This window comes from Pezoporus occidentalis, unplaced genomic scaffold, assembly GCF_034315485.1.
Source record: "Pezoporus occidentalis ecotype Australia unplaced genomic scaffold, CSIRO_AGI_Poc_V1 ctg77, whole genome shotgun sequence".
Classification (NCBI taxonomy): Eukaryota; Metazoa; Chordata; class Aves; order Psittaciformes; family Psittacidae; genus Pezoporus; species Pezoporus occidentalis.
The window spans coordinates 3,075,820-3,088,993 of record NW_026916126.1 but is presented as its reverse complement, the minus strand read 5'-3'; the positions used below and the strand labels follow the sequence as shown (position 1 = coordinate 3,088,993).

The window sequence follows — 13,174 nt, the reverse complement described above, 5'->3', positions numbered from 1 at the left end:
CCTCATCCACACAGTAAGAATACAGCTGGGAACAAGATACAAGCCCTTCCGTGCTGCCAAAGAAGAGCTTAGGGAATTTATGTTGCACAGAATCGATTATACTGCATTATATGTACTCAACCTGTGTGCTGCCATCATCTCTACAATACTGTATTATACATGTGGTCACCTTTGTTTTTCAGAACACAGACCATATCACCTGCTGCAGCAACCACAAACCCCCTCTATTCTAAAATTAATGCTTTTTTTTGGAAGCCTTCTCATATACTTTAAAAAAAGCTGGTGTTTAATTTGTAAAAATTGATAGAGACACATGACTAGCCATGGGGCTCTACAGAAAGGAAAAATAAGTCCTCAGTTTAAAGAAAGAGTCAAGCTTTCCAAGCAATGGGGAAGTGCTTTGACTTGTATCATCTAAAACACACAGCAGCATTTAAAAAAAAAATATATAAATGAATACTTAAGAGAAAATCCTCCACCTCACATGTGTATAAATACACATAAAATACAAATACACAGTTTATTAAGCTTATGTGAAGTTCATCCCAACAAACATCTGAACTATGATTATGTATTTTAATTAACAAATAATTAATTGCCTGATTACAGTCTTATTCCTCTGCCTCCACAAATGCAGTTAACACACGAAAAGTCAACAAGGTGAGCTGGTGCAAGGAACGTGAATAAATGGATCTGGGCCAAAAAAAGGAAGGTAACAGTAGACAGGTATACAAACAGAGCATGTCCAGTGCTCCATACAAGCGGAAAGTATCTCAAAGTTGTCAACCAGTAGCCCACCAAACCGCAATGTTCGTACTGAAAGAGAAATAGTTGGCCTGCTCAGGACTGCACAAGGCACATTTGGTTAACCTCAGAGCCCCTTTAGCTGAGCGTATGACAGCAATACGAAACCAGTCAAAGGCTTGAAGAGCCCTGCTATATGATCGTATTTTCTTCCAGAGGACCTCCCTCCTCATCCACATTTAGATCACAGCTGGCTTTATTGCTATTAACAGGCCCTACACCAACAGGAAAGTGACTCTTCTAGCAGTGTAACAGACAGATGCATCAGCTAAAGGACAAAGCTTTAGAGCATAAAGACATATGTAAATGGGGTTAGAGAGGCTTAAACAGACACAATTTCTGAGGAATTTTCAAGAAAACTTGTCGTAACTCCCCAACTGCTGACTTTTAACAGAGCATGTGTATAATCCACTAACAGAATTAGCCAGGCATACCTGTATTTGTCTAAAAAAAAAAAAATAAAAAAAATCACTGTGCCACATAAACCAAAATCATTCCAACCCTTCCAATTTTATTTTACACAAAACCCAGCTTAATTGAAAGCCATTAACAGAATTAACTTTAATACCACAGTTAAAATTACCCTGTCAAACAAGGTAGTTCAGTTTAGGGGGATTTTTGCAAAGTAACGGCAGTTACATTTTCCAATAAAAAGCCTCTGTCTCGGGCCATGAAACACTCTATGTACCCACTGGATTACAAGTTATTTGCATACACATCCTGAGGTTTAAGTACTGCAGTTTGGAACTTTACCTTACACAGCCATCACTGCAGTTCCAGTGAACCTCATTGCTCCTCTGGACATGGAACAGGAGTGCATTCAAAATGGCTGAATTTCTATAATCAAATTAATTTGGAGAGGGAGAAAGAGAAAGGATTGCCCAGTTGCAGCTTGCACCTCTCATTGTCTGCCAGCTCTTTCACTTAAATGCATCTCTTTCCATTTCATACCGAATGAAAAAAACATACATTGTACTGGGTGTAGAAAATTAGAGCACAAATTCAGTTTGAGAAAAGAAACTTGGGAAAAAGAAAAAGGCATGTCCTAGCAATTAGTGAAGTAGGCATAATCACTGGTGTGGGCTGATAAACCCAACTGAAATTGCTATTGACTAACCTAATCTCTTCTCTCGTTCTGAGCTTTTAATAAAGCATACCAAGTAAATAATGAGAACTCTGAACATACAATAGGGCTGTATTTTAGGGCAGCATTTGACAAGGCACTGCAAATAAAAATCATTAATATATTGGAGATACTGTGCCAAGATCAAAAGAGAGGACCAAATAAACTAGCTTAGGAACAGGGATTCTGGAGATATTGTTGGTGCTTCATTAATCTACAGTCAGGTACCAAATAGGCCACTTTAAATTCTAAGGTTTGAAACAGACAATTACAAAACAGACAACACCCCCCCCCCCCCCAAAAAAAAAAAAAAAGAACAAAAAACACCAAAAAAAAAAAAAACCAGAAAACCCCACAAAACACAACTGCAGAAAAACTTGGAGGGAGAGGAAGTTATTTCGCCACTGACAACACAGGAAACACTGTAACAGAAATAAAAGAGTAGCATTGGGATAGTATCAGATACTTGTTAAAAACAAGAGAACTTTCTACTCTTTACAAAAACCTACAAAACACTATGTGAAGACTATGCAAATAATAGACACAAAATCAAGAACATACAAACTACCTAGTTGGAACTGTTCACCCTCAGACACACATGCACACACACCAAAAAAAAAAAAACAACCACAAAAAAACCCACCAAACCACAAACCACCATGCCTTTCCCTACCTGAACCTGCTTTTTACCTCAACTTCTTGTACTCTCAAGTCAAACTCCACATTTCACTGTTTTCTTTCCTTCCCAACTTTGCTTTCCAGTTACAAAAGAACACACATGAAAAGAATATGTGTGGAGGGGTCTGGAATATGTGTTATATATGATGCAGCCATATTTATTTGATGTTTCATTCTTGCTCTGTGGCTCCAAGTTCTCAGGTCCAGGCAAACCACAACTAGTGCCACACCAGCAAAAACAAGAGAATGACCTCAGGCTGCCTAATGCCTGTTTCTGGAGTGCTGCTCCTTTTTCAGCTCTGACCAACTGCATACCAGTTTTGAGGATCTACAAGCTGACTTCAGCACTGGACACCACAGAGGATGTACTGAAGACAGGAGCAGAAAACAAATGCCTCTCTCTTCTGCAAGAGCAGACTGCAGTTTTTGGCAAAGTGCTCTGTCAAAACTGGTACTTAGAATTTGCACATGGGCTGATCTAGCTGTAACATCCTGATCATCTGAACAGAAAAGACTGTAACATCCTGAGACTGCAGTGAACTTGTTCTCAACTATTTTATTTCTTTATTTTTCTGAAAAGGCTCACAAATATGTCTGTATCTGAAACATAATCAGGCCAAATTCAAGGTTATCCAATAGTGCCTTAAACATTCTCATCCAAATAAGCCTTAGAGACACAGGAATGCTTCAGAGCAAATACCACCAGGTCACCCATTTTTACTTTCCACCCTGATTGGTGCGCATTGCTAACTATTCAGTGCAATACACTAAGATGACATAATATACATGCCCTTATCAAAATTCCCTCTAAGCCATTTTGTTCAGCATTAAGAAATTCCTTGTTCTATATCATCAGCATTTTTTCACAGGCTACTTAAACAAACAGCCTGTAGTGCCTGTGAGACACATGCTCATCACCTTTACTCCAGGCACACCAGTTCAGGATCGACCCAAATACAGAGTCAAAAGATTTGTGGTACAGCTGCTTTATTAACCTTCCTATGGGCAGGTGGTCATTCCTGCCATCTGGGGTGGGATCAAGTGATGAATCTGCACGACACTGATTTATAAATGCTAAGGTAAATGAAAGACAAGGAAATAATAGCTTCTGTTTTCCTCTTAATTCTTCCCACTAAAGGACAAACACAAAAAAGGGAGAATGAGGTGGTGCTGTGGGTGGCTGAATGCCTTCCACCAACAAAATACATTCCTCCCCCTCCATCCTGAGACTTTCATTGTTATTGTTAGGTAACAGTGACTTTAGATACTGGTTTCAGATGGGGAAGCTAGTTTGCATAAACCTTTGAAGAGTTATAAAATCTGCAAGTTCACTGCAAATTTCAGATTCATCATCTCTATGCTGCTTCCTTCTACACTTGGATGTAATTTGACAAAAACACCATACTTGTCACTGCAAACTCCTGCCAACTGGAATCATGCAGTTCTTCCTACACAAGGAAGTTTACAAACACTGGTTAGGAGAAGCAGACGTACAGAGCAGCAACAGGTCCAACAGGCATGGACTGAATTTCATTTATTTCAGTAAATGAAATGGCAAGGGGGATCCCACAACACATTAGTTTCCTCTGATTTTTATTTGCTTTTTATTCCTGCTGTTTGTCTTTTGGATAGCTAGCGCTGTATCACCAGTCCATTATTAGCAAGGCATGACAAGAACATTATGTACATCTAAGGTGGAGTTATCCATCAAGAGATTTTGTTTATCCAGCACATATGCTTTATTTGGCCTTCTTAGGTAGCTAATGAATGGATCCCACCCTCCTACCAAAGCTTTAGATGTTAAACTGCAAGATAACAGATGCTTGGAAAAACAGAACAGGAAACAACTCCCTGAAGGAGGTGCCACGTTCTGTGTAGATCACACCAAGACTACCACAGGGAAAGAATGAAAGATGAAGCCTCTAGAGAACAGTTAAATGTGTCACTAATTTCTTCAGAGCAAGCAAATTGTCTTAGATAAGAGCATATTTTGAAGAATGCTTCCTTCAGTTGATGCCAGGTAGAGGAACCTGGGGCTCGCTCCTGCTCTGGCACCTGTTAAGCCAAAAGAGACTTCTGTGGGGCTGTGCAGGGAACTGGATCAGGAAATTGACTCACAAGGAAAACAAACATTTTCTGAATTTTCCTCTCTGTAAAGTTATTTATAACCTGGGTGGCTTCTTTGAGCAGTCTACCGCCCAGCCTCAAAAAGTTACTTTCCTTGAAGAGTTGACATAGACAGCATTTAGTGCAGGTGGAAGAACCAGCTGGTGCTGGTAAGAGAAGAACAAGTTCCTGAAGCTGGCTTTGCTACTGAAGCCAGCAGATTGTGAAACTATACCCCAGAGGACAGATGACAATATAACCTCTTAAAAGAGTTGCCATGTATTTGTTTGGTTGTTGCATGAATGAACAGAGGCACAACATTACTTCTAGCTACAGTGAGCACAGAAACAACTATCCCAACCATAAAGCCACTGGCAATATTTGAGCACAAAGGGAATGAGGTGTGACACAGACTACAGCTTGTGCTGATCCACAAACAGCAACAACAATTAATGTGCTGCAGGAAATACTATCCCTGCAGGTCTCGGTTTTATCCATTTTTCTAAAACTTTTTCCTATTTTTGTTAGCTGCTCTGTGTATGAGGGTTTCCGCAGGTAACATGGTGCCCACCCATATGAAACAGGGGCTCTATTCCATGATAACAGGCAGGGAGGGAGGCAGGGAGGGTAAAAGAATTTTCCTTCGGCAGTATTCGTCATCCAAAACAAATGCTGTAAAATACATGAAGATGCAGAGAACTATAAAAAATACATATATATTTTAATTGCTTAGATTTAGGCCAGACTTTACTAAATGGAATGTTAAAGAAAATATTCTTGGCTTTATTGGCTAGCAATCTGCCAATTTAAGTAACAAAAAATGTTGCCTTATTCTGATATTGTGGGACAGACCAGCACTTTACTACTTTGGCAGTTGCAAGTAGAAGGACCTAATGAATGCTATTTTTGAAGATCACCATGGATTCCCTCCCTTGAACTTATCAATGTCATTGATAGCTGTGTCATCCTTGTTTGAGATTTATACACAGATCACCTTCTGAGAAGTAAAACATGACTGGAACCTGCAGAGGGGAAAAGGGGAAGAGTTGCGATCAGACTGGAAAGGATCTGCTGGTCAGGAAATCCATTCTGCTTTTGGAAAACACTGCATCTACAGATCAGAAAGTGGGTCTCTAGCTTTTGCTCTGACATGGGGAAAGAGACCATTTTCCAGTATGTCTCTAGCACCTCCTCAATCCTACACATCCCTCTGACAAAAGGTGCATTGTACTTCCAAGGGAGCCAAGTTAAATCGCAATGAAAGGATTTCTGCTCATCTCAAACTAGTCCATTTGCTTAAAATTTACACAGGATGACAGAAGGTGAAGTGCAGTTTGGTTTTTTTGCTTGTGTTTGGTTTTGGGGTTGTTGTTGGGGTTTAGTGTTGGTTTGGGTTTTTTTTTTTTTGGTGGCGGTGGTGGGTTTTTCGCTTTTTAATGAACCACACATGAAGTTTTGGTATCACAGTTCTCTCCCTTGCTCTATGGGTAATTGTTCCAGATGTTAAGGGAACTGGAGCTCAGAGGTGCCACGGATGAATTAGCACCAACAAATATGAGCCCTGAACAAACACTTGGAAAAATTCGGAGAGTTCAGCATAGCGGTATTTTTTTTTCCTGACAAGTTACAGCACTGCTGCCAAGCCACAAGAAGATGAAGTGGTCTGGCTTCTGTTGGGGCACATATTATTATCAACATGGACCTTCTTGGCATGTTTCAAACACTATGCTCATTTGGTTTTTCCCCCTATATTCAGATGCACACTTTATCACACACAGTAATTTCAGAAGAATGGACATTTTATGTACCGGGACTTACGTTCAACTCCTCACATTAAACCTTGCTTCACCAACTCAAGCCTGTTTTCCACACAACACAAGCAACTGAAGTGGAACTTCCACTTGCATCTTTTCAGCCTAAAGAAGCTAAAAATACCTGCCTGGCACATGTTCAGTCAGCCGTGGATAATACTACATCCCTTATCTAAAATGACTAAATATGCTCTTCAAGGAAAGGTGACCAGCATTTTTTGATATAAATAGAAACAGTGAAAAGTAAGTGACAATACAGAAGGGAGATTTTAAAGGTTTCATTAGCTTGTATGTCATCTATTTTTCTCAGGTTTACCTTTGTACCATACTCATACATACAACTAAAAATTCATTTTTTAATTTCAAAGTATACTTTTCTTTTTAATAATTTCAATAAATTTTAATCTATATATGCAATTAAGTTTAACTTGAAGCCCCTGCCCTGAAATCTGATCATTATTGGCTTACCTATCCTTTGTTTACACAGGGAAAAAATATTCTCTCAGCTATTTCACTTGGAGCAGAAAGAAGACATAATAACTGCAAGAATTCAAACAAAAAAAAATTAGAATAAAAATCTAAGCCTTAAAGATAGAACACAAGAACACTTGCTAACAAAAAAATGCCTTAAGCAAGCAAACGCTACTGAGCCTCTGAGTACACAAACTGCTCCACACACAGTGCAGCTCAGCCTTTTGGCATGGTTTTCCAGTCCTTTAATAAGATTTGCAATTTCTTGACAACTCTTTTTTTTTTTTTTCAAAGAAAGTGGGAGAATGACGGTAAGGCAGTTTTGCTTGCTCTGAAGTCAGATATCTGCACATACTCGTGGTCACTAAATAGTATCCCTTTCTTAATCTTTCCACTTTGCTGCGTCATGTTAGACGAAAAATTACATTTATGTAAAAAAAAAACAAAACAAAACAACCAACAAATAAACCCATAATCTACTATTTCTTCACTTCAGCACACAGTCCAGTGTAACGACTATATCAAACATCAGCCTATGCATCTGCATAGTTCCAATTTTCACAAAGCACAAGGGAAAAGTTAGCAAATCTTAATAATGATAAATTATTGTAAATATTTATCATGATCTTTTTTAAAAGTTTAAAATGCCAACTAATCAACTGGCCCCATACACACTCCAAAATGCAAAATAAATGTTAATGCATCCTAGAATGCTTTTTCTCAGCTTTTCAACTGTAATATATAATCAACCTATATTGTATGACTCTATTTTCATGACTGGTAGGAACAGTTACGAATACCACTATCACATCCTTAGACTTGACCTCAGATGATGAAGGTTCAGTCAGCTGTGCTCTCAGCTTCGTAGAGACTGTGTTTGGCCCTGTCACCTAGAGTCTGCATCACGTTAGCACTTCTTTTAGGCAGGCTTAAATTAGTTTTTCAAATCAATTATTTTGCATTAGTAATTGAAAAGTTTTCTGTAAAAAGTTTGTGAAGAAATTTGGGATCTCTTAGTTCACAGTTCTACACAAACATAAAAGAGTTTATGACTACTGTGAAGTAAAAGTGACACCCCCATATTTTTCCCCATTCTTTGCCTCAGTCTGGTCACCTTCAAGTAATGTTAAAGTGCTAAAAGACTTGACACACAAACTGGGGTTTTCTACTGTTTCGGTCTTTCAAGGAATATTCCACTTTCTTGTCCTCTCCCAGTCCTGTCCCTCTCCCCTTCCAGTTTACCATACAGATCAAAAGTCCACCTCCTACAATCTCCTCAGAAGTTCAAAGTTCTCATGGTACCGCTGAGCTCCCAGAGAGCCAGACCCATCCTTTCGTCATAGGTGGGTTAATCTGGATGAGTTTTGCTTTTTTTTTTCTTGGGGTGGGGGGGTGGGGGGTGGTTCTTTTGTGTGATTTTTTCTTGTTCGGGTGGTTTTATTTTGGTTGTTTTGTTGTTTTTTTTAAATTCATCTGTTCTTTCTGTCCCTTGTTTACCTTTCTTACAAGAACAAAAACAGAAGCAATGAAAAAAAAATTAAGTAATGGTTTTTCAGCCTTTGATCTGTAACAAAAATAAGGGCTAGCCGGCAGGAACATTTCTTAGTTATTCTGTAAACATTTGATTGATTCATCCTTCTTCTGACTCATATAATTAACACAATAGAAGTAGGTTCTGAAAAACAGAACAATCTTAAATATGAGATGCTCTTTTTTTCTGCCTCTTTCTGTACAATCCTTAATCTGTTTGGCTATGTTGTTCAACAAAAGAAAGAAAGAAAAAAAGCAAAAAAGCACCTTAAACTTTTCTGCTAGAGCAGCAGATATCATTAAAGATAGGCTGATACTGATTTTGGTCTCAGCATATGAAAGCAAATTATACTCTTGGCTGAACTGTGCAGTGCAAGACTATCCTTAAATATCAAAGAAATTACCATCTGTAGTGACCAAAGTTGCTTTCCCATCTTTTTTACAATTAAGAGGGAGCTAAAAATGTAGACTTACTGTTTCTTTTGCAGAAAAGAATCACAGAGGAGTAATCTAAGAATGAGAATCATCTGCCCTTACTAATACCTGAAAACTATTTCCATTCAGCAGGGGAGTGGGGGGTGGAGATAGTGAACAGGGAAGGATAATAATAAAAAATAATAATTGAGCAGATTGCAAAAGGCCATCTTATCCTGTAAACTGCAGATGCTGTTTATGGTGGTGTCCTACAAATCAGGACAATTTCATTCTCCAGACCCAATTAATGGTATTTGGCCATGCTTGTAGCTCTATCTTCAAGATAAACAGATATAAAAGAAAGTCAAGAATTAAATGCCAAAACATGACAAGATGTTCTCAAATTCTGAGACAGACAACAATTCTGAGGCAGACAAAACCAAAACCAAAAAGATAATAATGTCCATTAGCATTATCAAACAACATAAGAACATAATGTACAGAACTCTGTGGATCTCAGTGTTACCTACACATAAGCAAAGATCAACAGCCTCTGGCTTGCAGACAGGAGCAGAATGTAGTCCAGTGGAAACCAAATTCTCATGCAAGTACTCAGGGGAAACTGGCTGTAACTTTCTCCTTTCCCTTCCTTGTACTCTCTAACCTCTTTCTGGAAAACTCAGAGAGGCTGCTCTTCCTCTCTTAGATGCTGGACAATCCTAAACCATTTCCTGATACCAAAACCTGCTCAGGTTACACAACTGCAAATTAAGACTATTTTAAAAATAATACTGAACCACCTTTTAAAGAGACAGTAAAGCCATGCAAGTAAAAACTGTTTCACCTCTTGACAAGACAGAATTCAAAGCACAGCTGAGGACAGTTCCCTTCCCGGCGTTTTACCTGGGAAATGCAAAAGTGTGTTTCCTCCAAGACCTACTAGTTAATCTAAAATCCCAAACTACTTGAACAAATGTATTTTAACCTGAAATAGTGTAAAGGGTTCTAACACTTCTCACTCTGCTGGATTACTTCCATTATTATAACTGCTTTAATATATGATCTAATTATCTTTTGTTGTGTTTGCTATACAGAAAGTGTTTGCTATATACTTACAAGAGAAAGTCTTCCCACAAACCTGCTTGTTAAAAAGTTTAGCTTTTAGTGTACTGGAAGCCTAACAAAACAAGCCAATTGATTAAAAAAGATAAAATAAAAAAGATATGAGAGTTCTCTGTTGTGCACATTGTTACACCAGCTACTGCTAATAAATAATAATGCCATAGACTTCCACTAAAGATAAGTCATTCAAACATGCCTGATGTTCTTTTCAGAAGTCTGCAAACAAGAGGTGAAACTATGTCTGGTTTTCTATTTGGATGCTGCTGTCCAAATGCAGATTCCTGAACTGTTCTGTCAGGATTTCAGCCCATCAGACCTCACAGGGACATGCACACACACATCTGCATACTGAGTCTTGCAATGTCAACACTGATGAGTTTAGAAGGAAGCCTCATTTAATCATTACTGATTCAGAAGACCAAAGTAAAAAAGAGAATGTGAAATAACATAAGCATGCCAGATCCTCAAGCCTAAAATTACATTTTATTTTTATCTACATAAAACCAAACCAAATCGAAGAGGCTTAGGGTTGCAATTCATTTCCTTGTTTAAAAAGGAAGGTTTCACTTGGTGACAATTTGCTACATCTGATGCTCGAGTAAAATCAGGTTTTAAATAACTTTCTAGCAAGGACAACTTCATTGAGGGTTGCCTACAGAGGCTTTTCAAGTGCAGTTTGTAGTGACAGGAATTCAGTTGTTCCCCAATTACCTTTTTTCACCCCAGCATCTTCTCGTTATGCTATACACTGAGGAACATTACACACTGTGAGTGTGATAGCCTCCTAAACAGAACCCAGCTACAACATCAGTAGGCCTTTTTAACTATGGCAGTATTTTAGTGTCATAGTCAAGGAACTAAAGACACTTCACAGGAACTGACTTGCCAAGTCATACAAGACACCCATACACAGGCTAATATGCCACAGAAAGGTTGAGTTACAGAAGAGTAAAGAGTACCTTTGACGCAAAATTAAAGTTAAGAGACTAGAGATTTCAGGAATAAATACTACTGTGGGCCCTTGTCATACCACAAAAATAGCTGGAGGGGGCAGAAGAGCGTGAAAGGGGGAGCTCAATTTAGAGATCATTCTGGTAGAAGAGGAGGGACAGCTGGGCCAGAGATCATGACAACCTTCAGGCATGGGTCTTCACATACACAGATTTCCTATAATGCATGGATTTCATATGTACATTACCCTTCACCACACACTAATTTTCAAGAGACTTGGTTACATTATAATTGGATGGCAATAAGGGGATGTGATGTTTATGTTGTCGCTGGCCTGGTCTCAAGTGCGTGATTTATCAGACTGTACCATCTCTCATATATAATCAAGTGAAATCACGCTATTGCTTGTTAAGCATGTACCAAGATAACCAATGCACCAACACACTGTGTTCTGGCAATGAAATTCCTGGACAGCAAGCTCTGCAGGTCAAGGAACAAAGACTTCTTGACAGTAAGGTCCCCTTAGGATACAGACACTTCAGAAAAGAGAACAGTGGCATGTGCAAAGGCTCACCCCAAAGCACACCAATGTTTTCTCACCATCAGCTAGACCCTGGCAAGCAACTCTGAATTCAGCACATGCCAGCCCTGAAGGCCAAGATCCAATTATACACTCAAGCCCCTGAGCATGTCAGCTAGTTTCTTTGCTCTGGCCTTATACAGCCATTAAGTGGTACTTACACTCTACTCCAGCTTCCCCAGATCCCCAGAAATTGAGGGGTGGGAACTTACCCAGCTCCACCACCAAAGACTCTTCTTAATTCTCATCCCAGCATCACAAGGACCTCATTCCAGCAAGCCGAGCTCCCTGTCCCCAGCGCAGGGCACCCAAACCCAACCTGTTATCAGAAGGTGGCCCGCTGTCGCCCTCAAGCCGCAGCGCCCGCTCGACACCGGAGCACATGCCCGGCGGCACACACAGGCTCCCGCACCGGCAGCGCCCCCAGTCCCCCTCTCTTTAAACCGGCCCGCCGTACCACCGCCTCAAGCCAGCAGGGATAAGACATGACGTTAGCGGGAGCCGTCGGCCGGGGCCGTGCGGCGCGCAGCCGGTACGAGGCTCGGCCGCCGGGGCCCCGTCTCGCCCGGGTGCGCGGAGACCGCGTCGGTCACTTGACCCCGGCTCCTCCCGCCCCAGCCCCGCGCTCCGGTGCTCGGAAGCGCACCCGTGCGGGCTGCTCCCGGCCGTGCCCTGACCTTACCCCACTTGGCAAGGGGCGCCCACCCCCTGCGCCGGGCAGCCCTCCCGTCACACCTGCCCGACTCCCCTCGCCGCGGAGGGGAAACAGCAGAGGGAAGAAGGGGCGCACGGCGGTGGGCCCGTCCGCGCCCGCTCACCTGCAGGGGGAAGGTGGCCGCCTTGTTGCCCACGTAGCCGCGGACGACGTGGCTTTGGATGGAGAGCACCCGGCACTCACGCTCCAGCTCCATGACTGCACCCGCACCGGGCCGAGCTCGGCGGCGCCGGGAGCAAGGAGCAGGAGGCGGAGCGCGGAGGGCGTCACGCGCACGCCCTGCCCTCCCCTCCCCTCCCCGCCTGTCACACACACAGAACACTCCCCAGAGCGGGCTCAGAGAACGTCAGGCGATGGGCGCGGACACTTAATGGCCGCCTCCGACTCTCGCTGCTCAGGGGGAGGCAGCCGCCGCGGTGCCGCAGGGGAGCGAGGCACGGAGCCCCAGCGGCGCTCTCGCTGCAGGTCCCGCCGCGGCTGCCACACACACGCACACAGCTCGTCACGCACCTCAACGGCCGCCCCCCCCCCCGCACTCGGCGGTGACAGGCGCCATCCCGCACGCATGGCTAACGCCTCATGCTGCCCGTCCCTCTGAGGCGAGCAGGGTGCCGCCTCCCCCTCGCCCACCGTCGGCAGCGGTAGGGCTGTGCCCCTCACCTCGGTGCCGGTGATGCGCGGAATTTCCCGGTATCACCGGTGCACCCATCCAGCACTGCAGTGAGGCGCTCGCCAGCCCCACAGAGGCACTGCTGCAATGTCACCCAGACCTCCCCAGCACAGAGACCCCGGGGCCATGGGTACCACAGACACTTTCTAGAGGCTCCGTGTCTCCACCCAAGCACCATGCAGGACACCCGTGGCCCACA

The 13,174-nt window shown here is 42.2% G+C and overlaps 1 protein-coding gene across 2 annotated transcripts in view; it reads right to left on the bottom strand.

Annotated features, from left to right (window-relative positions):
* The window catches only part of PDXK (pyridoxal kinase), a 52,007-nt gene extending 39,240 nt beyond the window's left edge, over positions 1–12,767 (bottom strand). Inside the window, exon 1 of one of the 2 annotated variants that reach the window (XM_062602510.1) lies at positions 12,409–12,767. In XM_062602510.1, coding sequence (XP_062458494.1) covers positions 12,409–12,501 — 93 coding nt within the window. In that variant the 5' untranslated portion in view covers positions 12,502–12,767. Of the gene's footprint in view, positions 1–12,047; positions 12,093–12,408 lie in introns of those variants that run through there. The other variant, XM_062602512.1, reaches the window with a different exon arrangement.
* Between the last annotated feature and the right edge of the window lie 407 nt (positions 12,768–13,174).